Source organism: Anabrus simplex, chromosome 4, assembly GCF_040414725.1.
Source record: "Anabrus simplex isolate iqAnaSimp1 chromosome 4, ASM4041472v1, whole genome shotgun sequence".
NCBI classification, from domain to species: Eukaryota; Metazoa; Arthropoda; class Insecta; order Orthoptera; family Tettigoniidae; genus Anabrus; species Anabrus simplex.
In genome coordinates this window covers 71,181,514-71,205,597 of record NC_090268.1, presented here as the reverse complement: position 1 = coordinate 71,205,597, position 24,084 = coordinate 71,181,514, and the positions used below count along the sequence as shown (strand labels likewise).

Sequence of the window (24,084 nt, the reverse complement as noted above, 5' to 3'; positions counted from 1 at the left end):
TAGCGGCCTGACACTTGGTGTAGCCTAGCAGTCCTGGTCATTTCTTCGCTATGTATTCAACAGATGAGTATGTTGACATGCTCCTCATCTACGGTGAAGCAAGACAGAACGCACAGGAAGCACAGCGCCTGTACCAGGAAAGATTTCCATACAGACAACAACCAAACGCAAATATGTTTAGAAAGGTGGAGCGACGTTTGCATATAACTTCCTCACTTTCCCGAACAGGCCCTGTTAGAGAGGCACCAGTTACGTCCGGTGAAACTGATGAGATGGTTTTGGATACTTTCCGGGAGAATCCTCACACGAGTACCCGGCCAGTAGCGCGACAGGCCAACATCAGCCAGTCGTCTGTTGTAAGGATATTGCATTCTAGTCTTTCGTCCGTATCACCTGCAACTACATCAAGAACTCCACGGACGAGATTTCGAAACTCGCTGATTTCTGTGCGTAGATACTGACGCAAGTGTCAAATGGTGCAGCGTTTGTATCTCACATTTTATTTTCGGACTAGGCACGATTTCATAATAATGGCTCTTTGAATCGTGGAGTGTTGAAAATCCCCACTGGTCAGGCAGGTAGCATTTCGGGCACGATGGGGAGTAAATGTCTGGTGTGGTGTATTGAGTGATCACCTAATTGAACTATATTTCTTTGAGGATCATTTAACAGGAGCCCGGAACCTACGTTTTTTTCAAGACCATTGCTGCTAGAGGATGTGTCCCTGGGTTATTGTGTAACCATGAGGTATTAATACGACGGAGCTCCCCCTCACATGTCAGCAGATGTTCGCAACTACCTGAATGTTAGACATCCCAGTCGATGGATAGGAAGGGGGAGGACCTGTCACCTGGCCTGCTAGATCGCCCGATTTGATGTCACTGGACTTCTTCCTATGGGGCTATTTGAAGGATGTAGTGTACGCTCAGCATCTAGAAAAACCTGAAAGCCTTCGAAATCTTATTACGGAAGCATGTGAATCCGTAACACCTACAATGGCAGTTCAGCGGCGTGCTGAAACGTGTATTACTGCAGAAGTCCACTTATTAGAACACTTACTGCGCTAACAGGCTGTTGTTCAGTCAAGCGCATTCAAACCCCAACAAATCTATCCTCATCCAGCTCTGTTTGTAAAACATCCACATGAAAATGAAATGGCGTATGGCTTTTAGTGCCGGGAAATCCCAGGATGGGTTTGGCTCGCCAGGTGCAGGTCTTCTGATTTGACTCCGGTAGGGGACCTGCGCGTCGTGATGAGGATGAAATGATGTTGAAGACAACACATACACCCAGCCCCAGTGCCAGGGAAATTAACCAATGATGGATCCCTGTGACCAAAGGCCAGCACGCTAACCATTTAGCCATGGAGCCCTAATGGCCTAGAATAGTGCCAAAATAAATAAATAAATAAATAAATAAATAAATAAATAAATAAATAAATAAATAAATAAATAAATAAATAAATAAATAAATAAATAAATAAATAAATAAATACACAAATTAACCCACGACGTGAGGGCATTCGGATACATTGGCTCTGTGGATGATTCTCGAAGTACAAGGTGCGAATAAACTTTACAGGCTCAAGTGAAATTCGAACCGACTTACCAAACGCAGCTGTATTAACAGCACCGCACTTAACCTATGACACCAGGGCGACTCCAGCGCGTAGGTTTCCCGAAAACCTACTAGATGGACTACTACTTCCGCTTCGCAAATGCACATACGTTTTCTATCAGTATGTCATCGCTTTTAGCGTTCATTTCATACGCTGCTGAAAGCTTATAATAGGTACGTACTTTTTACATAACCGTTTGACAGTTTGATGCATTGTGTAAATGGCTGTCGCATACGGTACATGTTTTTGCAAAGGTAATGGTGCAGTAAATGATTAAAAGCGATTGTTGCTTGGTTCACGGCAAAGGAGACTAGACCATAACGGCACCAGTTACGTTCGGTGGGATGCCTAACAGCATTAAATGTCAGGCGCGACAGACTCACCCGGTTTAAATTCCTCGAGAAGTATACTGTATGTTAAGCACGCCAAAACTCCTGAAGTCAAATGAATGTTCAGAAAAGTACCAGCAAGGTGTGTAAATTAGTTTCGTTTTTTACATTTTGTAAGAATTTACTGTATAATATGGAAATGGATATATTTCATTTATGTACATGATAACCAGAATGTAAACGAATGTCCAAATTTAGTCTCTCGATTGAGGAATTTTGTGTTCTCTTTCTTCCGTCATTGTCCTCCTTTTTACATAATTTTGTCCTTGCTTTTATCAATTCGAACCAGGTCACCCTATCCGTAATCCCTTTACTTCTCTGTTATAATATAATGGATCTTCGCCATTTCTTACCACCTGTAAAGGTACATACGTGTTTTCACACTCCACAACAACTCCGTTCAAACCCATCCCATAAGCTGCTTAGACCTATACTGTTATTTATCATTCTACACCGAATACAATTACTTTTTAAAAGCTCCTCGTATCTTCCTCATTAATTAATAACAGTCGGCTCATATATTGTATTACGCGAAAATAATTAGTCTAATACATGGTGCTTAATGTTTATCTCATTGTTTATGAAGAGGTTCTAGTTGAGTAATGACATGTGTGGGCACATCTAGTGCTTAAAACGCATATTTCTATTTTAGTGGTTAATAACCGTATATGATCTGACTGCAACGAGTACGTCATTGAGGCTGATAGAAGGCGTTTATAACAGTCAAACACGAAATATTAACATATTGATTCCTCAATAATTAGAATTACATACGTGTAACTGTTCCAGTCACACGTCATAAAATCGAGGACCTTTGAAATATGAGTTTTTAGACACGGACAATGTGGAAGAATTTGAGCAGATAGACGTAGAAACTTTTCATGATTGCAGTGGATATACAGGGTGGTTGGAAGCAACGTGATCCGGGTATATGAGTGTTAAGAGAGCTGGTCATACTGAGCAATATTCTGAAAAAAATAATTTGAGATCTCGCGTCGTGGTCTAAAGCTACTTTAAATAGTACGTTCACCTTGTCAATGTATGAATAAATAATTTTAATGATAAAAAGGGTATTAGCAAGGTGGACCAAACACTTACCATTTTAAATAGGATTTAATAGCTACTGAAGTTAGCCAATCAGATCGATTCGCGGGTGAATTCAAATGCGCTTTGCGAGACTGTGTTGCTAAATTTGCAAGTGGCTTAGACCGGCGTGAGTGCCTTGGCGAGAAATCAGCATCAAACCCAAACACACCGCCAGTGTTCACCGTAGCGCCATCCTGTCACGGAGGTCCGTGTTCATATCATTCCCCTCGCGAAATCAATTTTTCGATTGCTGCTATAAAACCAGTCTTAAACCACATGAAGATTAAGATACACCGTCTCGCAAAGCCCATTTGAATTCGACTGTGGAGCGATCTGATTGGCTAACTTCACCAGCTGATTTTTTAAATTTATTTTTCTGCTATTTACTTTACGTAGGGGCTGCCTGGCCGAGGCGGTAAAGGCGTGCTCGGTTCACCCGGAAGGACGTGGGTTCGAATCCTCGTCAGGGAGTCGTAAAATTTAAGAAACGAGATTTCTTCTTCCGGAGGGTCATATGGCCCTGAGGTTCACTCAGCCTACACCAAAAATGAGTACCAGATTAATTCCTGGGGGCAAAGGCGGCCGGGCGTAGAGCTAACCACTCTACCCCATCACGTGGCGCGGTTAAAAATGGTGGAAGCCTTTACCTTCCACTCCTCCAAGGGCCTTCATGGCCTGTACGGAGGTGACTTTGTTTGTTTTTTGTATTTACCTTAGGTCGCACCGACAGAGATATGTCTTATGGCGACGATGGGATTGGGAAAGGCATAGGAATGGGAAGGAAGCGACCGTGGCCTTAATTAAGGTACAGCCCCAGCATTTTCCTGGTGTGAAAATGAGAAACCACGGGAAACCACAGTGCGGTTCGAACCCACTATCTCCCGATTACTGGATACTGGCCGCACTTAAGCGACTGCAGCTATCGTGCTCGGTCCAGCTGATATTATTATGGCCACTACAGTAACTCACACCAAGGACCTCACTGTAGCGATTACACGCCAGGAACTACACCACACGACTGAAATGCAGTACAGTATTTCATACACATATCAATGCTCACCCTAGGAATAACAGGCTCTTAATTTGAATGCTGCACTAACTCAGCTCAGTATGAAAAACGAATCCTGCTTGTACACAGAAGCTAAACGTGATGCACACAACCAACTCTCAAAAGGCTACGCGTGTGCGCGCGGCTAAACATTAGGTACCAACAGAGAAAACTGGAAATCCCTAGAGGGACGAAATTAGTTGCGGGGACAGAATTTGGCACCCCTACCTTACTTCTTTAGGACAGAACTCAAACCTTCATTTGAAGCCAGTGAATCTCTTGCCTATCACGTACCCCACGTCACCTTAAACTTTCCTTAGGTGATATTTCTATCCCTCTAAGGATCGAGCCTCTTTTCTCTTGATTATAGAGTTTTTTCAGCTATTTGCTTCATGTCGCACCGACACAGATAGGTCATATGGCGACGATGGGATAGGAAAGGCTTAGGAATGGGAAGGAAGCGGCCATGGCCTTAATTAAGGCAAAGCCTCAGCAATTGTCCGGTGTGAAAATGGGAAACCACGGAAAACCATCTTCAGGGCTGTCGATAGTGGGGTTCGACCCCACTATCTCCCGGATGCAAGCTCAGAGCTGCGCGCCCCTAACCGCACGACCAACTTGCCCGGTTTGATTGTAGTTAACAGAGGGTTTAATCGCATCCGGTTATTTCTTCTGGATCGGGGATTGGATGTTTGTGTTGGTCTCAACACTCTCCTCTTCATATTCAGGCAACACCCCAACCACCACAAAAGCACGCAATAACGATTACATCCCTCCAATTAGGGTTGGCGTCAGTAAAGGCATCCCGTCGTAAAACAGGGTCAAATACACGTATGCGACACAACAGGTGTGGGAAAAGTGTTAGAATAAAGAGACGTGGGAAAATATAGAAAGAGATCCGAAACTTCGAATAATGAAGATGTCGGCTACAGAAAGGGAGGGCAACGAAGGACGTGAAAACAGAAGACTAGGCCTCGAAAGCCGAAAACCATCTGGGTAGAAAAAAGGACGCGAGTTGAACAAGGGGTGTCGCACAGGAAAGATGAAGATGGGGAGTCTGACAAAAGTAAGTGGAAGTAATATCAGATTCAGCGAGGGGAGCAGTGGTCATCAAACCACGTTGCCAAGAAGGAAGCGGCCGTGGCCTTAATTAAGGTACAGCCCCAGCATTTGCCTGGTATGGAAATGGGAAAGCACGGAAAACCATTTTCAGGGCTGCCGATAGTGGGATTCGAACCTACTATCTCCCGGATGCAAGCTCACAGCCGCGCGCCTCTACACGCACGGCCAACTCGCCCGGTGGATGTTATTCTACCGCCCTCACGCACTGAGGGAATACTTCAGAAATGACGTAATTTCTCGTTGAGCCGGGCTGAGTGGCTCAGACGGTTAAGGCGCTGGCCTTCTAACCCCAACTTGGCAGGTTCGATCCTGGCTCAGTCCGGTGGTATTTGAAGGTGCTCAAATACGACAGCCCCGTGTCGGTAGATTTACTGGCACGTAAAAGAACTCCTGCGGGACTAAATTCCGGCACCTCGGCATCTCCGAAGACCTTAAAAAGTAGTCAGTGGGACGTAAAGCAAATAACATTATTATTATAAATTTCTCGTTGCTTTTCTCGCCGTCAAACGTTGGTATTACTTATCAGTCTGTCGAGACCACTGAAATGTACACAACAACTGACTCTATAGCGACATCTTCACATCATTCATTACAGCGATTTCCTGCAAAACAAAAAATTTTACTGGCATCCTGCAACATGCATTTCGTCTCATACTTCCTCTTGTTAATCTGTTTAAACTCCAGGTTGGTGTTTTCCTCAGAATCAGCAAGGGATCACACCTTTACAGTCTCAAGGGCAGTGTCCCGGAGCCTGAGACTATGGGTCGGTGGGATACAACTGGGAGGAAGAACCAGTATCTCTCCCAGGTGGCTCCACCTGCTATGCTGAACAGGGGCCTTGGGAGAGGGATGGGAATATTGTACGTGATACTCATAATGCTTGTTGTTTAAATGGACCTAACATCTAGCTCATCGGCCCCTAATGGTGTGAAATGTATTGGGAATTTAAAACTCCAAAATAATCCACTGACCAGAATTCAAAAGGTGGTGATGAAGAATGAATGGATGAATAAGAATTTAATTAATCAGTGGATCCAACCCACAATGCCTACCTTCACAATAACTATCTTAAAACAATAGTATTACTGACCAAGGGACTGCTTCTAAAGCACCGGGCGAGTTGGCCGTGCGCGTAGAGGCGCGCGGCTGTGAGCTTGCATCCGGGAGATAGTAGGTTCGAATCCCACTATCGGCAGCCCTGAAAATGGTTTTCCGTGGTTTCCCATTTTCACACCAGGCAAATGCTGGGGCTGTACCTTAATTAAGGCCACGGCCGCTTCCTTCCAACTCCTAGACCTTTCCTATCCCATCGTCGCCATAAGACCTATCTGTGTCGGTGCGAGGTAAAAGCAACTAGCAAAAAAAAAAAAAAGCTTCTAAAGCACAATCCTGAACCGATGATGATTGTTTGTCTAAAGGGGTCCAAAATCCAGGTTAATGGCCCATCATAATGATACTTATCGCTGGTAAATTAGAACAATGGTATTTCTCATGTTGCGGTACTAATCAAAAGTAGCGTAGATTCACGGTGATCCACACGTTTTCGTACAACACACAAGTATTGTTCGTCGCACAGGTAACGCAGACCTATGGCATTTCTCACATAACGGAGCCACTCAGAGGCAACGCAAACCCATGGTGTTCCTCAAGCGGAAACACGGTGTCGTTTTCTCACAATGGTACTAATCAGAGGCACTGTAAACCCACAGCGAACCGCTCTCTGCTGCACCAAATCACAAACCTATTGTGTACCTAACATAGTGGTACTACACGCGTGATGGTAATAATCACAGGTAGCTTCATGGTGCTAATAGGATCATCCCCTGGTCATATTTTTAGTCGCCTCTTTCGACAGGCAGTGGATACCATGGCTATATTCTTTGTCTGCGTCCTCAACCTACAGAGGGTAGAGAGAGAGAGAGCGATAAAAGAAGGGATCCATCACTTCGAAAAATGAAGTAACGGACAAAGAAATGCAAGGGCCACGAAGGGTGTGAAAATGAAAGACTCCCTAAGCCTCGAATGCTCTAATACCGTCGGGGTCGGAAAAGAACAAGAGTAGACCAAGGGAGGTTGGGCAGGATAGACGAAAGTGAGGAGCCTGGCACAAGTAAGTAGAAGCAATGCCAGGACTCAGCTAAGGGCCCATGGTCACCAACCCACGCTCTCATGTTGAGAGCCCTCTTACGACAGGCAGGGGATACAGTGGGTGTGTTCTTCGCCTGCGTCCCCGGCCCACAGGGGGTAATTGGAAGGGATAGTCAAGGAAGAGGGAAGGAAGCGGCCGTGGCCTTAAGTTAGGTCCCATCCCGACATTTGCCTGGAGAAGTGGGAAACTGAAAACCTCTTCGAGGATGGCTGAAGTGGGAATCGAACTTACCTCTACTCAGCTGACCTCCCGAGGCTGAGTGGAGCCAGTTCGAGCCCTCGTACCACTTTTAGAATTTCGTGGGACAGCCGGAAATCGAACCTGGGCTTCCGGAGTAGACAGCTAATCACACTAACCACTATATCAGGGCTGAAGGGCTGAAGGCGGTGGGATCTGAACCCACCATCTTCCAAATGCAAGTTCACAGCTATACAATTCTAACCACATGGCCAACTCACTCAGTGATTGCCATACCTTACCAAGGTGCTGGCAGCTAGTGCGCTTTTGAGATACCACTGGAAACTTACAAGGTGTGACGATCCAACTTAAGTGTCCACAGCCACACTTGGAAGAAACGCTGGTAATTTCACAACTGGAAGAATCTAAAGAGCGTGAATACTTTTAACATTCGCAGCTAATGAAATTATGTTCCCAACTGGGAAGAAATTAGATTCACTGGATATACCCTCAAATTAAATTATCAATTTTAAACAACCCATACTTGGGCCCAAATGTTTGTTAGATTATAAAATCACAGTGAGAAATACTGATATCAAGGATATTTGATTTCATATATGTATATAATTTAACACAATCCTCAAATAAAAATGTATAATGCCATAAAAAATGATTTAAAATCTGAATAAGAGATGAGGGAATATTTATCTATAGGCCCCAACTAACTCACATCACAATTCAGTACATGAAACACTCAATTTCATTATAATAAAGCAACTTTTGCAGTGACTGTATACTGCTTCTAGTTTAGACAAATTCTATGATCTGTATTCTTAAATATCAGTGCTTATTTCAGGATAACAGGACTATGATAGCAAAATACCAGCTTGATACATTCAGCCAAATCAAAACTAATCATTCAATAAATATGGAGAGAAAACCACTGGCTTTTTCTTTTATTATGCTCACCAGGTGACCACGTCATTTACATGTGTAACAGTCTGGCACACAATATTACACCTACTGTATTTTCTCACTCTCATTATGTACCATGAAACTTACTTACTAATCTATTAACATATGTACAAATATAATCTTAGCTTACAAACATAAATCACAGCAGTCTCGCCATTAACTTTCCATTCTGTTCTGAAGGTGGTGGTGTTATCTCACGTTTGAACAGCAAGATGTGAGGTTCTGGCTTGTGTGTCATGTAATGTATCCATCCTCGGCTCTGCTGAACACCAATTAATCGCCATTCATCTTCAAACATGAGATGGGTCTTCGGTACAAGCTTTGCCAACTCTTTCGGCAATACCACATGCCTGTATTCATATTTATCGTCGTAGTATTTTTCAGAATAATATATGTTTTTGTGAGACATTACGGTATTTGCACGGGTTTACTCTAAAACTAAATAACACACAATTCCGCACTTTTAGCACAATGCTGAGCACTGTCGCAAAATATGACGAATTACTTAGAAATCAACCGCCCGCTTTCAATTCAAAGTGAAGGAACAAATCGGCTCACTACCAACAAAACAGAATTAAATGTGAATTAATGTATCCACTCAAAGAACTGCGACAAGCAAAAATAATCCTCAATTTCAGCATTGTATACATTTACAGAATGCATAAATAAATTAAAGAAATACCGATTAAAACATTCTATGATCGAATTATACAAACTGCTTTAAGATAATGAAGAAAATAAATCCCGGGTAACGTTAGCAGCCTAGAGAAGGTTCCTACATTTTAGCCGTTTTGCATTACGAACCACTATATCACAGAGGCGGACATTTTTCTTCTTCTTCTCCATCATCAACATATTATTTTTCTTCTTCTTCTTCTTCTTCTTCTTCTTGTTCTTCTTCTTCTTCTTCTTATCTTCATGATCAAGAAGAGTTGACCGGGTCACTCTCATCTAATTATTGGTTATGGCTGCGATATTTCACTGACAGTACATCAGACGGTGTTTTATACTTCCACTGGTAAGAATACTCTAATATTCTCTTAGTCGTTAACAAATTCTATTTCACTTTCTGGATTTAATATTAGCTCTCTGAAAAGAAAGTGGAGTTCGCTCGTCTGATTAGGATTCATATTTCTGTTGAGCAAAATTAATGAAACTTGGTTCTTAAGTGAGCCTGTCTCTCTCGCATAGTCCCGCTCCATGGCTAAATTGTTAGCGTACAGGCCTGGCCTTTGGTCACAGAGGTCTCGGGTTCGACTCCCGGCAGGGTCGGGAATTTTAACCATCATTGGTTAATTTCGCTGGCACGGGGGCTGGGTGTATGTGTCGTCTTCAACATAATTTCATCCTCATCACGACGCGCAGGTCGCCTACGGGAGTCAAATCAAAAGACCTGCACCTGGCGAGCTGAACATGTCCTCGGACACTTCCGGTACTAAAAGCCATACGCCATTTCATTTTTCTCTCGCATATCAATTTTAATGTTCCAGAAAATGCTGCGTAGGATAATTCCTTTCAGAAGTAGAAATGTCCGGCAAAGTACAATACAACAAAGGATGAAGTAGTGAAATTGACACGTGGTCCCTAGAAGACCCTAAGGGACAGGATAATAATAATAATAATAATAATAATAATAATAATAATAATAATAATAATAATAATAATAATAATTGTACCGGGAGGTACACCCCAACGCCGCGCATTTAAATCTTGCGCCCAAATGAACTCCTTTACTGGAGAAACCGTGAACTTGAAACTAGACCGACTTAATACTTTACTCACAAGATGTCACCAGTAATATCTGATGGAATTTTGTTATTTTGAAGTTTGCTGTACTGTGTGTATTTCTACTTGTTTTGTTTTCCCTTCATCAAAAAGTTTGGACGTTCTTCCATAGATGTCACTGCTGAAAAACTATGGTCATGCACCCTGGTGAGAAGTGGAAGAAATTTTGATTTGAAGAAGTTTTGTATTCATAAGTTTTTTCTTACTAATTGATGTTCATTTATTTTTGGGTTGGCAATATTTATCTTTTCTTTCCGCCAGTTTTGAATCTAACCAATCCCAAATTTCTGTAATTAATTTTCAATCTATCACAGCCTTCTTCTTCGATTTGGAGTGTAACCTTTCAAACTGACCAATACATTGAGAGGGTGTGGCTGGTTTATTTGTGAAAGGTCTCGAACTTTCCCCGAGGGTTGATAAACTGCGGATTTTCTCGTCTCTTGGCCAATTGATCGTCATCTAACTAAGTGTGTGTGTGAAGCAGGAGGCGGGCAGCGCCTCTTTCATCAGGCAGCAGTTCTTCAGCAAGGTAATGGCCACATAACATCCTTCTTTCTTTCTTGCTAGCTCCGCAGTTAACCCGAGGGAATGGTCCGAAATTGTTAACCATGTAACCTTCTTTTCTAGAAATGTAACTTTCTGCCGGCTTATGTAATAACTTCATAAAATCTTTTACTGTAAATCGGGGATAGACGGTGATGTACCCTCTCGAGTTCCCCTTCATAATGGTTTGAGGTGACTACGTTTTGTAACTGGTTTTCTTACTTTCTGTAATGTCTGAATTTATTCTTATACGAGTCACCTCCATAGTTTGGGAATAGCCCCTGTTTCATCGGCCTAGTGCTCTTTAGGTTTTAAGAATTTATTTCCACGAGTGCAAGTATACGCCTCCACTCAATTTGTGTTTCGGGAGATTTTTCTTAACCTGATTTTTTCCGCAACGGCCCAATAGGTTGGGTACTAGATACCCCTGTTTTAAATTTTTGAAAGTTGTGCCTTGTTGGCGAGTAATGATAATTTTCTGATATTGCCTTGAATAGGGGTGGAAAACTGAGAGCACTTCGGCTCTTTTCAAGTGTTGTAGAAATGCCTCTGGGAGGCTTGATGATGTAAATTGGGAGCAAGTCATCCATGTATTGAGCGATTTCTGCCCTCAAGTAAATTTGTGCTTTTTGTAAATTTGAACTAGGAGCATGAAGCGCAGTTTATTTAAACAGTCACTAAATTTTGGATTTCTTGTCTTGTCTAGAATTCGTCAGTGTACCTGACATTTCATTTGTATGAAAATTTTGTTATTTAAGAAAATATAACCTTCAGTTTAAGTTTTAAATTCTATTCTTGACATTATAGTTAGACCCATTCACCCCGGCACCTTCTTTCACCTCTTCTGCTCCACGGGTAACCCCGTAACAAGTGGTAGCAGAGCGTTGTTGAATGGGTCTCAATTAAGCTCCTTTTGTTGGCTAAACATAGAATCCGTTCCGAACTCTAAGAATTTTCTCAGTCGCTGGAATTACCTGTTTCCTTTTCTAAATTTGTAAGTTTCTTTCCATCCCGGCTACTTGCGCAAGGAGGATTTGATTTACGAATTGCTTATTAGTAATGTTCAATCTGGAGGCACGGTTGCGGCAGATACCACCAAGCTTAAAGAGTTATTAGAATTACCAATTAGTATTCCAACTTTCATTTTTTTTTTGAAGTGAGTGATCCTTCTGCTAACCAACTTAAAAGAGTACAGGCTACATTGTTTCACTTTTATAATAGAGTTAGGGAACTATTGTCTCTCAAACTAAAAGAAGACCCTGCCAAGGAGGCTAGTAACCTTGTTGAATACCTCTCTGAAATGTCAAATAAAGTTCTTAAATTGCTGACTGGGGCAGCTACCCCCAAAACCGACCAAGCTACGGTCGTGAACATCGTGAGCGAGGAAGACTCTTCCAAGGGTATAAAAAGTAGAAAATCTGTATCGACGCAGCAAAATTCTGCCCCATCAGGAAATGAGCCTGATCGTCATACACCCATTCCACCATTCTTTTTAAATAATGCTGTCTAGGAAGTTTCCTCCCCCCCCCCCCTCCTAGGCCGTTACCTACTATGTCACCTGGTTTCAGTAGTTTCCCTCATCCTTTGGCTATGTTGCTTAGGGGAATCTCTAAGTTTTCTATTAATTCCACTAACGATGTCATTTCATTTTTAAGTTTTTAGTTGAATTTCAGGATCAAGTTCTAGTGTTTTCTCTCTCACCTTCTCAAATCCTTCAAATTATTTACCCTTACTCCATATGTGTCCCCTCGGACAAAATAGTCAGAGCCATAGCTGAACAATCTTCTATAGAAGATTTCCAAGCACATCTGTTAGCTAACTTCATTCCGGCTCGAGCCATGTCATCATTAATTCAAAGGTACTATTACAGAGCACAGCGACTGGATTAAAATCTCGCCGATATCATCCAGGACATTGAGTTTTATCCAAGGGTATTTGCTCTTCATTTCACACAAGATCAAATTGTTCAGACCATTGTGGAAGGCATTTCCCCACCCTATAGGTCCTACTTGTGTTTTGCGTCGCATCCTCAAACCTTTGCTGAATTAGAAGCTATGGCGGTCTCAGCCGAAGAGGTTAGGTATGACGACACCTTACGAGTCGCTAAGAAACTCCCTCCGTCTTCGAGCAACTTTCAGCCTCAACCTCGCCGAACTTTCACCACCCGCAAATGCTATGCTTCTGAGTCGACAGATCATCTGCGCAACAAGTGCCACTTGACTAAATCCAGTGGGACAAAGAATGGGGCAGGGATATCACAAGGATGTTTCAAATGTGGTTCCATTAATCACCTCGCCAAGAATTGCCCTAATGCCAATAGCACCCCCTCCTGTTCAAATTCTGGTGGTACCTCCATCAACTCGAATAATCGAAAGTGACTAGTGGCATCGGCTTAGTCGGCAAAGTCATCTTCCCAAGGCTCAGTCCCGGTTAAAAACACCGAAAGCTCGGAACAGGGTAGAAGTTCTTCTAACCCCGCAGTTGAATGTCCTAAAGAATGCCTCAGGATTGCGGCGGAGTCCCCTGCATTTGTACCTTTTCTAAAGATTGAGTTGAATAGTGAACCCGTTACTGTTCTATTGATGATGATTATGATTTTTGTTTAAAGGGGCCTAACATCGAGGTCATCGACCCCTAATGATACGAAATGAGACGAAATGCAATGGCAAATTAAAAGTCTAAAATTCTCCACTGACCAGAATTCAAAGCGTGAGAACGAAGAATGAATGGATGGACATGAATTTAAAACAATCAGTGGATGCGGCCCGCAATGCCTTACATTCACACAAACTGACGTAAAGAATAGTATTACTGACCAAGGGACTGCTTCTAGAGCATTACACTGAATCGATGATGCTTGCAGTATAAAGGGGGTACAAAAACCAAGTTATCGGCCCCTCATAACGGCACTGATCGCTAGGAAAGTAGAACCATGGTATTCGTCCTGGTGCGGTACTAATCAAAAGTAGCAGAGACTTGCGCTATTCCACACATTACTGTACTACTCACAGGTTATGAAATTCGACATATAATACAGACCTATGTTTTTCTCACTTTGCGGCGCCATTTACAGGCAACGCAAACCTATGGTGTTCATCACAAAAGAGTACTAACCACAGGGATCTTGCCCTATCCCGTGGTGTTCCTCATATAGTGGGTTCTAATCACAGGCAAGGCAGAACCATGGTAGCTATCATCCCATGGTCCTGCTCATATGGTGGTACTAAGCACAGGTACTGAAAAAGCCGACCGCACGAAACTCCTGTGTGCTACTAATCACAAACCTATTTGGTACCTAATATAGTGGTACTACGCGCAAGTAAAAGCTATCTATGATGCTCTCCGCGTGGTGATACTGATCACAAGTAGTTTCATGGTCGCAAGATAATCATCTCTTGGTCGCCCCTTTTAGTCGCCTCCTACGACAGGCCGGGGATACCGTGGGTGTATTCTTCGTCGGCGTCCCACACTCACAGGGGGTTGTGTGTTTGGTCCGCGAGAGGCATTTTATTTCCCTCAAGTCCCCCGGCAAGCCGGTTAGGACCCCCCTATCCGCCACCTGGGACGCGCCACGTGTATCACCTCTTCCCCTGCTACGCCAGCGTAGTAGGTTCGTACACCGCTCAATTAGACTCAGGGAGTGTTTGTTCCATTCCTTCGGCAGAATGGTACTCAAAATCAAAGTCTATTTGTAAATTTTCTGACTATTGTTCATCTTTGGTTCAATGCATTTCGGCCAATTCCGCTCCTTTAGAAATTTTAGGTTTCATCTTTGCCAAAATTCGTATTTCTAAATTTACTTGGAAAGTAAAACTGTTTGTGGCTAAGCAAGAGTCTTGCCCCACAATATTAGGAGCAGACTTCATGTCTTATACCGGTCTAGTGTTCGACATTCAGAGCAAGTCGTGCACTTTCAAATTTCCCAAATATTGTAGAATTCCCTTGCTTAAGTGTAAGTTTGCATCATGTTCGTCTGTTTCGCCTACCCAGGATGAGATGTTGTTAGACCTTAGACATCTACTTGAGGAGCAGGCTGATAGTATTGGTAAGTTGTGTCAGTCGTTTCCTGATGTCTTTTCTGATACCCTTGGTGTTACTGACCTTATTGAATACAAGATTGAGGTTATGGATTTAATCCCCGTTAGGTTTCCACCTTATAGGCTATCTCCTTCTAAAATGAAGGCTCTCAAAGAGATCATCGATCAGATGTTAAAGGATGGTATTATTCGACCCTCTAAATCGGCGTATTCACCGCCCATTTTCCTGGTTCCGAAACCCTAAGGTGGCTTCAGGCCTGTGATTGACTATAGGGAATTAAATCGGAAGGTGGTGTTACAATCTGTGCTTCTTCCCGACCTCCACTCTTGTTCTTCATGGTTTCGGAAAGCTAAGTTCTTCACCATCTTAGACCTTAATCAGGCGTATAACCAGATCCCTCTAGCAGAAGAATCAAACATCTAACAGCTTTTGTCACGGAATGGAACTTGTATGAGTACAACCGCGTGCCTTTCGTGCTCCCCACGGGGGCAGCTCTGCTAACGAGACTGCTAGATAGGGTCTTCTCCGACATCAAATTCGAATACTTGTAGCATTATCTTGATGATGTCGTCGTATTTTCTGAGACCTTTGAAGAACACCATGATCATCTAAAAGAGGTCCTTAATCGCCTGCGTGAGGCAGGGTTAACTGTGAAGTTAACTAAGATAGCTTTTGCTAAGCCTTCAATGTTATTCCTAGGCCATATGGTGTCGCCCGATGGTGTTTCCATTGATCATAACACAGACCATCCGTGATTTCAAACCACCAAGGACATCAAAGGTATTGCCAGATTCATCGGCATGGTGAATTTCTTCAGGAAATTTATTCCTAACTTCGCTAATAGAGCGGCGCCCTTGAGCTTACTCGTAGGAAAGGCGTCAAATTTGAGTGGGGGGCCGTCTCAACAAGCCGCTTTTGAAGACTTGAAATTAGCTCTTTGCAATGCCCTTGTCCTTGCTATGCCTGATTTCTCGAAGAAATTCATCGTTCAAACTGACGCCTCGTCGTCGGCGGTGGCTGCTGTGCTTCTTCAAGAAACTGAACTCGGAAGGCGAACCATCGCCTGTGCCTCTAGGACACTCACGGCTCCAGAAGCCAAGTATTCCATCTATGAACTTGAGGGTTTGGCAGTCTTATTTGCAATAGAGAAGTTCCGCCTCTGTCTGGAACATGTTAAGTTCGACCTAGAAACTGATAACCAAGCCTTAAGTTGGGTCTTAGCTCGGCCGCATCGCACTGGTCGTATAGCCCGTTGGGCCATCAGGATTTCAGCCTTCCAATTTGGTGTTAGGCATATACGAGGATCTGAAAATGTTGTGGTGGATGTTCTAAGCCGCATGTTTCCTAATGATGTGGAGACCTTGGAACAGGAAAATAGTTCTTCTCTTCCCGCGCCCATACCTTCGGGTGTGAATGCCATTCTAACTGATGCCCCCATGTTGTTTAGGGATATTGAAAAATATCAACGTGAAGATCCTGTGCTGGCCCCTATTATGGAAACCCTTTCTTCTGGGGGACATATGGTCCCTTATATGTTGAGGAATAGGGTTTTATCTTGCTCGTCGAGGCATGACCAAAATATGAACGTTGTGGTTCAGGCTGTCCTTGTACCTATGATCTTCAAGTATTACCATGAGACCCCATTAGGGGGACATTTAGGCATCTTCAAAACTCGAGAAAAGATCCGAGAAATGTTTATCTGGAAAGGTATGGACGGTGAAATTCGAGAATAGGTAAAAGCTTGTAAATCTTCTTGGCTTAGTAAGCCCGCCTTGTCCACTAAGCTATGCCTGCTATCTTCTCATCAAGCGTCGCGCCCCATGGAACGCCTCTGTATCGACTACGTCGGACCCTTCCCCCATTAAAAGGGGAATGCCAACAAATTCATTCTAGTGTGTGTAGATGGTTTCACAATGTTTTCCTGGTTATTTCCGACTAAGTTGGCTACCGCTCAGTCCACCATTTCTTGTTTAAATACCATATTTGCTTCCTTTGGTCCGTGTCAATATTTAGTTTCTGATAATGCTGAGGCATTTACATCCAATCTCTTCCATAAATTTTGTTTTGACCTGTCTATATCGCATGTAACTACATCGGCGTATTATCTTCAACCATCTCTGGCTGAACATGTCAATCGTTACCTGAGATCGGCTCTCTTTGCATATCATTATGAAGATAATTCCAGATGGGATACGTCCCTGCATTGGTTGGACTTCGCTTTGAATTCAGCAGTTAACGAGTCTCATAAGTTCACTCCAGCTTCTCTGATGTTTAAATTTGTTCCTAACACGCCGCTCTCTAACCTTTGGTCACTTAATGACATTCTACCAGAGAAAATAGATCCCGATAATATTAGAGATCTATGGAAGAAGGCGAAGACCAATCTTAAAGTTTCTCATGGAAAGGTTAAGGAAAGGTGCGATCGTGGACGGAGGCCCTCCAATTTAAAAGTAGAAGATCAAGTCATGGTTAGAAACTTTGTTCCTGCGGGCAAGCTTGCCCCCAGATTTCATGGGCCGTGCATCATATTGGATTTCCTGACTCCCGTTACATTATTAGTAAACAATCCAGCCACAGAGAGGATATTTAGAGTCCACATCTCTCAGATCAAACCTGTGTAATGAGTTCTTTTTGACCATTCATAGCTGCTAATATTTAGCAGGAGCTTAGAAGGTTATATATATTTATCTAAGGCCTTCTGTCATTATGTGTATGATGTGTATGTACGATCTTCCCCTCTGGTTTTCCTGTGGTCAATTCCTGCGTGGCCATTACCAAGCCCCCGTCTACTGCGTATCCACACTATTGGCATAAAAACATCTTCCACGCCACACGCCCCTCAGCATCACAAATAAAGATCGTACCCTCTAAATCTCAAGTCACCAACAACACTTTTCTGCCGCCGAGATCTTACTGTTTCAGTGCCCCCGCAGCCGTTCGCCGCCGTACGACAACTGAAGTGGGCTACGGGCCCACTCCACTCCCGTGAAGCATCCTTGTGCACGGCGCGCCTGAGTCCATCTCTCGGCAAAGGCTGAAGTGCGACACCCCTTCCGCCAACTCATCTGGGGACTGGATATATACACTTCTAATCTGCGGCGTCCATCGTCACGACTACCCTTCTCATAGTAGCGTGTGAGGTGCATGTGAGGGTACTTGAGGGATCCGGGCGACCTCGACTGGATATCGGCAGCGGCGGCAGGACTCGCCGTCAAACGTACCAACATGTATTTCAAACTCTACGTCAACAAGGACACTCTAAAGCTGGAGTTTAACTAGTTTCTACTATCAAACAAAACTTAGAAATTTTCTTCAACTTGGAAATAAATCTTTCATATTTCTCCTGTGTCACCCCTAAGAAGGACATTTGGGGCAGGAGGTCTGTACCGGGACGTACACCCCAATGCCGCGCATTTAAATGCGTTCAAATGAACTCCTCTACTGGAGAAACCGTGAACTTGAAATTAGACCGACTAAAAATTTTACTCACAAGATGTCACCACTAATATCTGATGGAATTTTGTTGTTTTGAAGTTTCCTGTACTGTGTAAATTTCTACTTGTTTTGTTTGCTCTTCATCAAGAAATTTGGACATTCTTCCATAGATGTCACTGCTGAAAAACTATGCTCATGCACCCTGGTGCGAAGTGGAAGAACTTTTGATTTGAAGAAGTTTTGTATTCATACGTTTTTTTTACTACGTTCATTTATTTTTGGGTTGGCCATATTTATCTTTTCTTTCCGTTAGCTTTGAATCTAACCAATCCCAAATATCTGTAATTAATTTTCAACCTATCACAGCCCTCTTCTTCGATTTGGAGTGTAACCCTTCAAACTGATCAATAAATTGAGAGGGTGTGGCTGGTTTATCTGTGAAAGGTCTCGAACTTCCCTCGAGGGTTAAAATCTGCGGATTTTCTCGTCTCTTGGCCAATTGATCGTCATCTAACTACGTGTGTGTGCCAAGCAGGAGACGCGCGGCTCCTCTTTCATCGAGCAGCAGTTCTTCAGCAAGGTAATGGCCACATAACATCTTTCTTTCTTTCTTTCTTTCTTTCTTTCTTTCTTTCTTTCTTTCTTTCTTGCTAGCTCCGCAGTTAACCCGAGGGAAAGGTCCTAAATCGTAAACCAAGTAACCTTCCTTTCTAAAAATGTATTAAAATGTATTAAAATGTAATAACTTCATTAAATCTTTTACTGTAAATCGGGGACAGAGGGTGATGTACCCTCTCGAGTTCCCCTTCATATTGGTTTGAGGTGACTACGTTTTGTAACTGGTTTCCTTCCTTTCCGTAATGTCTTAATTTATTATTATACGAGTCACCTCCATAGTTTGGGAATAGCCCTCGTTTCATCGGCCTAATGCCCCTTAGGTTTTAAGAATTCATTTCTAGGAGTGCAAGTACAAGTCTCCATTCAATTTGTGTTTCGGGCCATTTACATAAACTGATTGTTTCCACAAAGGCCCAATAGGCTGGATACTAGATACTCCTGTTTTAAATTTTGTAAGTTGATGATGATGATGATGATGATGATGATGATGATGATGATGATGATGATGATACTTGTAGTTTTAAGAGGCCTAACATAGAAGGTCATCGGCCCCTAATGGAACGAGATGGACGACATGATACATGATATTTAAAATTTGAAAATGAATCCACTGGCAAGAGTTAAAAAAATGGTGATGAGAACATGAGTACGGGATTAAACCAGCAGTGGATCTATTTCGCAATGCCCTGTTTTCTAATAAAATAAGAGAAAATACAGGAGAAAAATGAATAAGGCATTGCCTGGTAGTACAAATGTATATACATAATTTACGTTGGAAGTCAAAAAACACATTAAAATGCGCAACACAAACTAAAATGAAGTCAATGGGTTAAACGCGCAATTGACATAGATACACTAGCATAAAAGACATCATTACACACGATAAATCATAACCACTATTCCTCATAAAGCGGATGACGAGGTCTGCTGACTGCTCCTCAATAAACAGGATAAGGGAGATGGTACTCGGGAGGTTAAGACTACGGCGAAGATCGACCAGGTCCACACACTCCGTAAGGATTTGTACCACGGTAAGATGATCGCCGCAAGTACACACCGGAGGGGTTCTCCTTTCAATAGATGGGAGTCAGTCAGGATACCGTGGCCGATCCGAAGACGACATATTACCACAACTTTCCTCTGCGAAGCCCGAAGGGAAGTCTTTCATACCTTCGTTGTTCCTTTTATCGATCTCAGCTTATTTCCAAGAGGAGTGACCTGCCACTCCACCACCCAATGGGACGTAGCCAGATGTCTCAGCTGAGAGCGAATATCACTTTCTGGAACCTTGAAAGGCAACTGGGCAGTGTAACTGCCTCATTGGCAGCCTGATCGGCTAATTCATTTCCCTCTACACCCATGTGGCTTGGAAGCCACATAAGACTGATTCTGGTGCCGGCATCCGAACACCCGGCCAGCAGGTCCTGGACCCGCTGCACCAGAGGGTGTCGATGGAAGAACCGCTGGCATTGATAGCATCGCATAGGAGGCGGGATGTACGGCCTCACAATGCAACGATAGGCTGTTACCTTGACTTTCCCTGGTAACACTTGAACGAGACAATGAAGGCGCCAGTGGCAACGTCTTCAACGTTGACCTTGCGCGTAATGCGTCGGACGTGTGTCACGCCACGCTTCTTCATGTTTTCCATCAACTCGTCGTCAGTGTTCAAAATAAGGTCGCGGTGAAGGATGACTCCGCGAACCAGATTCAAGGACTTACGCTCCTCCACTTTGACGGGGATTTCGCCAAAGTGGTCGCACTTAAGCAACCTATCAGCTTGCAGTGCTGTACGAGTCTTCATAAGCAGACTACCGTTGCGCATTCTCTTGAGGTCCTCACGTTCGCCGTAGACGCCTTCAATGTGTCTATTAAACATAATCGGCTTTACCAGCTTAAAATCATGCCCATCGGTTCTCGTAGCGACCAGAAACCTAGGGAAGCTGGATCCCATTCTTTCACGCTGCGCATGTTCCAGGGAGTTGAACCTCTCAGGGAAGCAAAAGTTAAAGGCTTAGGTGGGGGACCACCTTGAGAGGGGCGACTTCGTTTGGAAGCCATGCCCGAAAACTTCCTCCCCGAATGCCACCCACTCCGATCAGGGGTCTCTGTAGCCGAACCAAGCAGCCAAGGCAATATCCACCTGGTCATAGCAGGTACTGCCTGGGGTCCGATGTTGGACGATGAATAATACGGGATGACCGAGGCAATGAGCACTAAGACTCCCTTCCTCCAGTCACCCGCAATAGCATGTACGCCATAGCGTGAACAGAGCACTAAATATAGAGAAAATAAAAAAATAATATGTCCTTCTGGCATTCGTCTGTGCAGGGACTTGTGTTGTCAGGCGGATACTACTGCCAAGGTACATGTTGTTGGGTGGGCAATTGCGGGCTTTTGGGCGTATTCGCACACGTAAGAGGCCCATCTCCGGGCAGCACGCACATCAAAACTTTGAACTGGTCTATTTCTGACCCTCGGAAAAATAAAAAAATTAAAGAGGGAACCATAGCCGCATGACTCTTTAAGTCGCCTTCTACGACAGGCAGGGATTACCTGTGAATGTATTCAACCCCTCCCATCCATATGAGTTCCAACACACTGTACCAGACCGCAATCCATGTACGCGCCTAGGTCGCCCCTTTTAGTCGACTCATACGACAGGCAGGGGATACCGCGGGTGTATTCTACATGAGCGTCCCACACCCGCAGGGGGTACTGTGTTTGGTCCGCGAGAGGTATTTTATTTTCCTTAAGTCCGCCGGCAAGCCGGTTAGGGCCCTTCTCTCCGCCACCTGGGACGCGCCACGTGGGAGTATTACCTCTCCCCCTGCTACGCCAGCGTAGTAGGTTCGTGGGCCTTCGATGTTAGGCTAAAAGTTCATGAATATGCTGGACCAATGGATATTTGGGGAACCATGTATCAATAGACTACAGCAGGAATGGCAAACCTTTACCGACTAGCGTGTCAGTTAAAGATCTTGTTTAGTCTGCCATCGGTTATTTTCCTTTAAAGTCATCGTGAAACCTTTCATTTGATTTCATTTCTATATTAGATTGCATTACATTCGCCTGATTGCTTCATGATTTTATTTTGCAAACATCACTGAAGATTGCATTTAAAAAACAGGTAGATTTTAGGAATAAGTTTATTTTTTGCTTCAACCTAATACAATTTGTAAAAATTCTGTGTTGCAAGATTTACGACCTATTTATTACATGATAAAAACATTACAATATGTGGTTTGTCTGAGGTGCCACAAAAGTCATTTTCGAGCGTCTCCTTTTGGCACGTGTTTCAGAGATTCGCCTCACTGGACTATAGAAAATTTAACGAGGCGATACACACGAGAAAATGGCCTCGTCCTTCACCCATCGCAAATTGCAGAGCTTCTGATATGGCAAAGAGGTTCACAGTATATACGCTACAGGCAATGGGAAGCGAGGTCTTCGTGCTAATATTATAGGAAGCGAAAGAGTGAAAAAAGTTCCTGTAAATACCTCCGAAGAACAGAGGCATTCATATTTAGCCTTTGGTGATGATGATGATCCTTGTTGTTTGAAGGAGCTCAACATCTAGGTCATCGGCCCCTGATGGTACGAAATGATATTACGTGTAATGACATTTTAAAAGTTCAAAATCATCCACTGATCAGAAATCAAAACGTGATGACGAAGAATGAATGGATGGATAAGAATTTAAAACAATTAGTGGATCCGACCCGCAATGCCCAACATTCTCAGAAACTAGGGTTAAACAACAATAGTACATACGATTATAAATGGACTGCTTCTAAATCTCAGTACTGAATCGGTGATGCTTGTACTCTAAACGGGTCCAAAATCCAGTTCATCGGCCCCTCATAATGGTACTTATCGCTATTAAAGTAGAACCATGGTATTTACATGTTGCGGTACTAACCAAAAGTAGCGTAGACTCGCAGTATTCCACACATTATGATACTACTCACAGGTAATGTAATGTGCACATGTAACACAAACCTATTGCGTTTCTCACATTGCGGTGCCATTTATAGGCAACGCAAACCTATGGTGTTCCTCACATAGTGGGTGCTGATCATAGGCAAGCCAGACCCATGGTGTCGCTCATAGACGGTAGTAATCACAGATACTGTTAAACTCTCCCTGATTCAAACAATGTCAGTAATAATCACAAGCCTATTGTGTACCTAACATAGTGGCACCACGCGCAAGTAAATGCGACCCATGGTGTTCCCCGCGTGGTGGTACTAATCCGAGTAGTGTCGTGTTTCTAATTCGATCATCCCTTGGTCACCCCCTTTAGTCGCCTCTTTACGATAGACAGGGGACAACGTGGATGTATTCTTCGCTGCGTCCCCCACTCACAGAGGGAAGTATCTTTGGTCCGCAAGAGCTAATTTATTTCGCTCAAGTCCGCTGGCAAGCCGGTTAGGACTCCCTATCCACCACCTGGGACGCGCAACGTGGGAGTATCACGTCTCCCCCTGCTACGCCAGCGTTTGGTTCGTGACCTATCAGCCTTTATTCTACGGAGTAGATTTAGATAATGAATATTTTCTGAAACTGAGTTGGCTAATGCATATGAAACGCCGACATATGATACGTCAAGTATATTAAAGAGGTCGTAAGCGTTTTGTAAAGATTATACAGGCATTCTTTGTGTATTACCTCGAGCTGTCGCAGCTCCTTGATGAGCGGCGACTCGTACTTAAGCCGCTCAAACACTTCTTGCGGGAACAAGTAGCCCTTGGCTACGTCTTCTTGTATCCTCGACTCCGACGTAGGCTCGCTTGGCACCTCCTGTTCTTCTGGCACCTCGTCTACGTGCGTCATGGACCCTTCTCCTGCTACGGCCGCAGCTTCCTTCCAGCCTATTTCGCCTTCTGCTTCTCCCTCCTCTAGTGGGTAGTAGGGGATCGACAACTTCTTCACCTTGAACTGAAAGTAAAAACATGCATCATTACGAATCTCTAAGTTTCAAATTAAATGGTATTTACTTTCCGTTACAGTGGCATAGAAATTATTGGAATGACAGGCTGATTCGAAAATAGCCATCTAATGAACATTAAGAGAACAGATTACGGTCAAGTGTGAACTA

The 24,084-nt window shown here is 43.5% G+C and overlaps 2 protein-coding genes across 2 annotated transcripts in view; both read right to left on the bottom strand.

The window, feature by feature from the left end:
- LOC136872405 (uncharacterized) overlaps positions 1-24,084 on the bottom strand; it is a 465,041-nt gene that overhangs the window by 13,981 nt on the left and 426,976 nt on the right. The window contains exon 4 of the mRNA XM_067146226.2: positions 23,655-23,924. Coding sequence (XP_067002327.1) covers positions 23,655-23,924 — 270 coding nt within the window. The remainder of the gene's footprint in view (positions 1-23,654; positions 23,925-24,084) is intronic.
- Positions 8,704-8,973, bottom strand: LOC136872404 (cyclin-dependent kinases regulatory subunit-like). The gene has a single exon (XM_067146224.2). It carries the CDS (start codon positions 8,971-8,973, stop codon positions 8,704-8,706), a length of 270 nt encoding a protein of 89 aa, XP_067002325.2.

Excerpts from the sequence above, each read along its gene's own strand:
- LOC136872404 (XM_067146224.2), bottom strand. The coding sequence starts at position 8,973 with ATGTCTCACAAAAACATATATTATTCTGAAAAATACTACGACGATAAA.